The sequence below is a fragment of the Babylonia areolata genome, chromosome 29, assembly GCF_041734735.1.
Source record: "Babylonia areolata isolate BAREFJ2019XMU chromosome 29, ASM4173473v1, whole genome shotgun sequence".
NCBI lineage: Eukaryota > Metazoa > Mollusca > Gastropoda > Neogastropoda > Buccinidae > Babylonia > Babylonia areolata.
Window position 1 is genome coordinate 3,228,600 of NC_134904.1, and position 2,500 is coordinate 3,231,099.

The following is a 2,500-nucleotide window of genomic DNA, read 5'->3' on the forward strand; positions in this document are numbered from 1 at the left end:
GCAGCAGGAGGAGATGAAGGGCTTTGGGCAGAAGGTGGGGGACCTCCTCCTGAAGCACTCCCCGGACCTGGCCTCCGCCATCTCTGATGCCTACCTCCCTGCCAGAGGTCTGGAACAACACACTCACATGCATACACATACACACACGTACACACACACGCACGCGCATGCATCCACACACACACACACACACACACACACACACACACACACACACACACACACACACACACACACACACTACCCCACCCATGTCACACACAGACACACACACACACACTCACTCACACACACACACACACACACATGCACACACGTTCACACACATGCATGCACGCACACACACACATGCACACACGTTCACACACACATGTGCGCGCACACACACACATTCAGACACACACACATATGCACACACACACACTTGCACACGCGCACATGCACGCACACACATACACTGTCCTTTTGGCATTTCTTTCTTATACAGAGAGTGATGGTGGTGTGTTGTACAGAGTGATGGTGTGTGTGTTGTACAGAGTGATGGTGGTGTGTTGTACAGAGTGATGGTGGTGTGTGTTGTACAGAGTGATAGTGTGTTGTACAGAGTGATGGTGTGTTGTACAGAGTGTTGGTGGTGTGTGTTGTACAGAGTGATGGTGGTGTGTTGTACAGAGTGATGGTGGTGTGTTGTACAGAGTGATGGTGGTGTGTGTTGTACAGAGTGTTGGTGGTGTGTTGTACAGAGTGATGGTGTGTGTTGTACAGAGTGTTGGTGTGTGTTGTACAGAGTGATGATGGTGTGTGTTGTACAGAGTGATGGTGGTGTGTTGTACAGAGTGATGGTGGTGTGTGTTGTACAGAGTGATGGTGTGTTGTACAGAGTGATGGTGTGTTGTACAGAGTGATGGTGGTGTGTACAGAGTGATGGTGGTGTGTGTTGTACAGAGTGATGGTGTGTTGTACAGAGTGATGGTGTGTTGTACAGAGTGATGGTGTGTGTTGTACAGAGTGATGGTGGTGTGTTGTACAGAGTGATGGTGTGTGTTGTACAGAGTGATGGTGTGTGTTGTACAGAGTGATGGTGTGTGTTGTACAGAGTGATGGTGGTGTGTTGTACAGAGTGATGGTGGTGTGTGTTGTACAGAGTGTTGGTGTGTGTTGTACAGAGTGTTGGTGTGTGTTGTACAGAGTGATGGTGTGTGTTGTACAGAGTGATGGTGTGTGTTGTACAGAGTGATGGTGTGTGTTGTACAGAGTGATGGTGTGTGTTGTACAGAGTGATGGTGTGTGTTGTACAGAGTGTTGGTGTGTGTTGTACAGAGTGATGGTGTGTGTTGTACAGAGTGATGGTGTGTGTTGTACAGAGTGATGGTGGTGTGTTGTACAGAGTGTTGGTGTGTGTTGTACAGAGTGATGGTGGTGTGTTGTACAGAGTGATGGTGGTGTGTTGTACAGAGTGATGGTGGTGTGTTGTACAGAGTGATGGTGTGTGTTGTACAGAGTGTTGGTGTGTGTTGTACAGAGTGATGGTGTGTGTTGTACAGAGTGATGGTGTGTGTTGTACAGAGTGATGGTGTGTGTTGTACAGAGTGATGGTGTGTGTTGTACAGAGTGATGGTGTGTGTTGTACAGAGTGATGGTGGTGTGTTGTACAGAGAAGATAGTGATGGTGTGTGTTGTACAGAGAAGATAGTGATGGTGGTGTGTTGTACAGAGAAGATAGTGGCCACAGAGACAGGGTCCAGCGTGCTGCTGAAGGAAGGTCTGACGGAACTCCTCAGACCTGTCGTTCGCTCCATGCTGGTCGGTGAGTCCATCTGTCTCTCTCTGTGTCTCTGTCTCTGTCTCTCTCTTTGTCTCTGTCTGTCTGTCTGTCTGTCTTCGGTCTCTCTGTCATTCTGGACCATTTGTGTGTGTGTGTGTGTGTGTGTGTGTGTGTGTGTGTGTGTTGCAAAATGATGTTGAAAAAACTCATTTTTGCAAAATAAAGAAGAAAAAACACCACCCATCCACCAAAACAAAACAACCCCCCCCCAAAAAAAAAACAAAAAACAAACCCACACACCTCATCATTGCAAAACAAAGGGGGAAAAAAATCTAATTTATCAATAACCCCCCAAAATCCAATTATTGCTACATAAAGTGAAAAATTACAAAAGAATGACAAACTAACAACTTCTCTTTGCCCCCATGTACTTGGCACACTGAAAAAGAACCCATGGCAACAAACGTGTTGTCCTCTGGCAACGTTTTGTGGAAGAAATCCACTCTGATAGACACACAAATATATATATATGCATGCACTCAAAGCCTGACTAAGCGAGTTGGCCAGCTATGCTGCTGGTCAGGCATCTGTGGCATAGCAGGTGTGGTGTAGCGTACAAGGCTGTGTCTGAATGCAGTGAATCAGTCAAGAAAGTCAAACTATTGCAATACGCTTCCGCCAAGGAAGCGACAGAATCTGAGCGCGCTGGTTCGAATCACGGCTCAGCTGCCGATA

At 47.1% G+C, this 2,500-nt stretch overlaps 1 protein-coding gene across 1 annotated transcript in view; it reads left to right on the forward strand.

The window, feature by feature from the left end:
- LOC143274604 (uncharacterized) overlaps nucleotides 1-2,500 on the forward strand; it is a 39,215-nt gene that overhangs the window by 15,738 nt on the left and 20,977 nt on the right. Inside the window, exons 8-9 of the mRNA XM_076578470.1 lie at nucleotides 1-107; nucleotides 1,715-1,807. The exon at nucleotides 1-107 is cut by the window's left edge and continues 2 nt beyond it. Of these exons, the coding sequence (XP_076434585.1) occupies nucleotides 1-107; nucleotides 1,715-1,807 (200 nt within the window). The remainder of the gene's footprint in view (nucleotides 108-1,714; nucleotides 1,808-2,500) is intronic.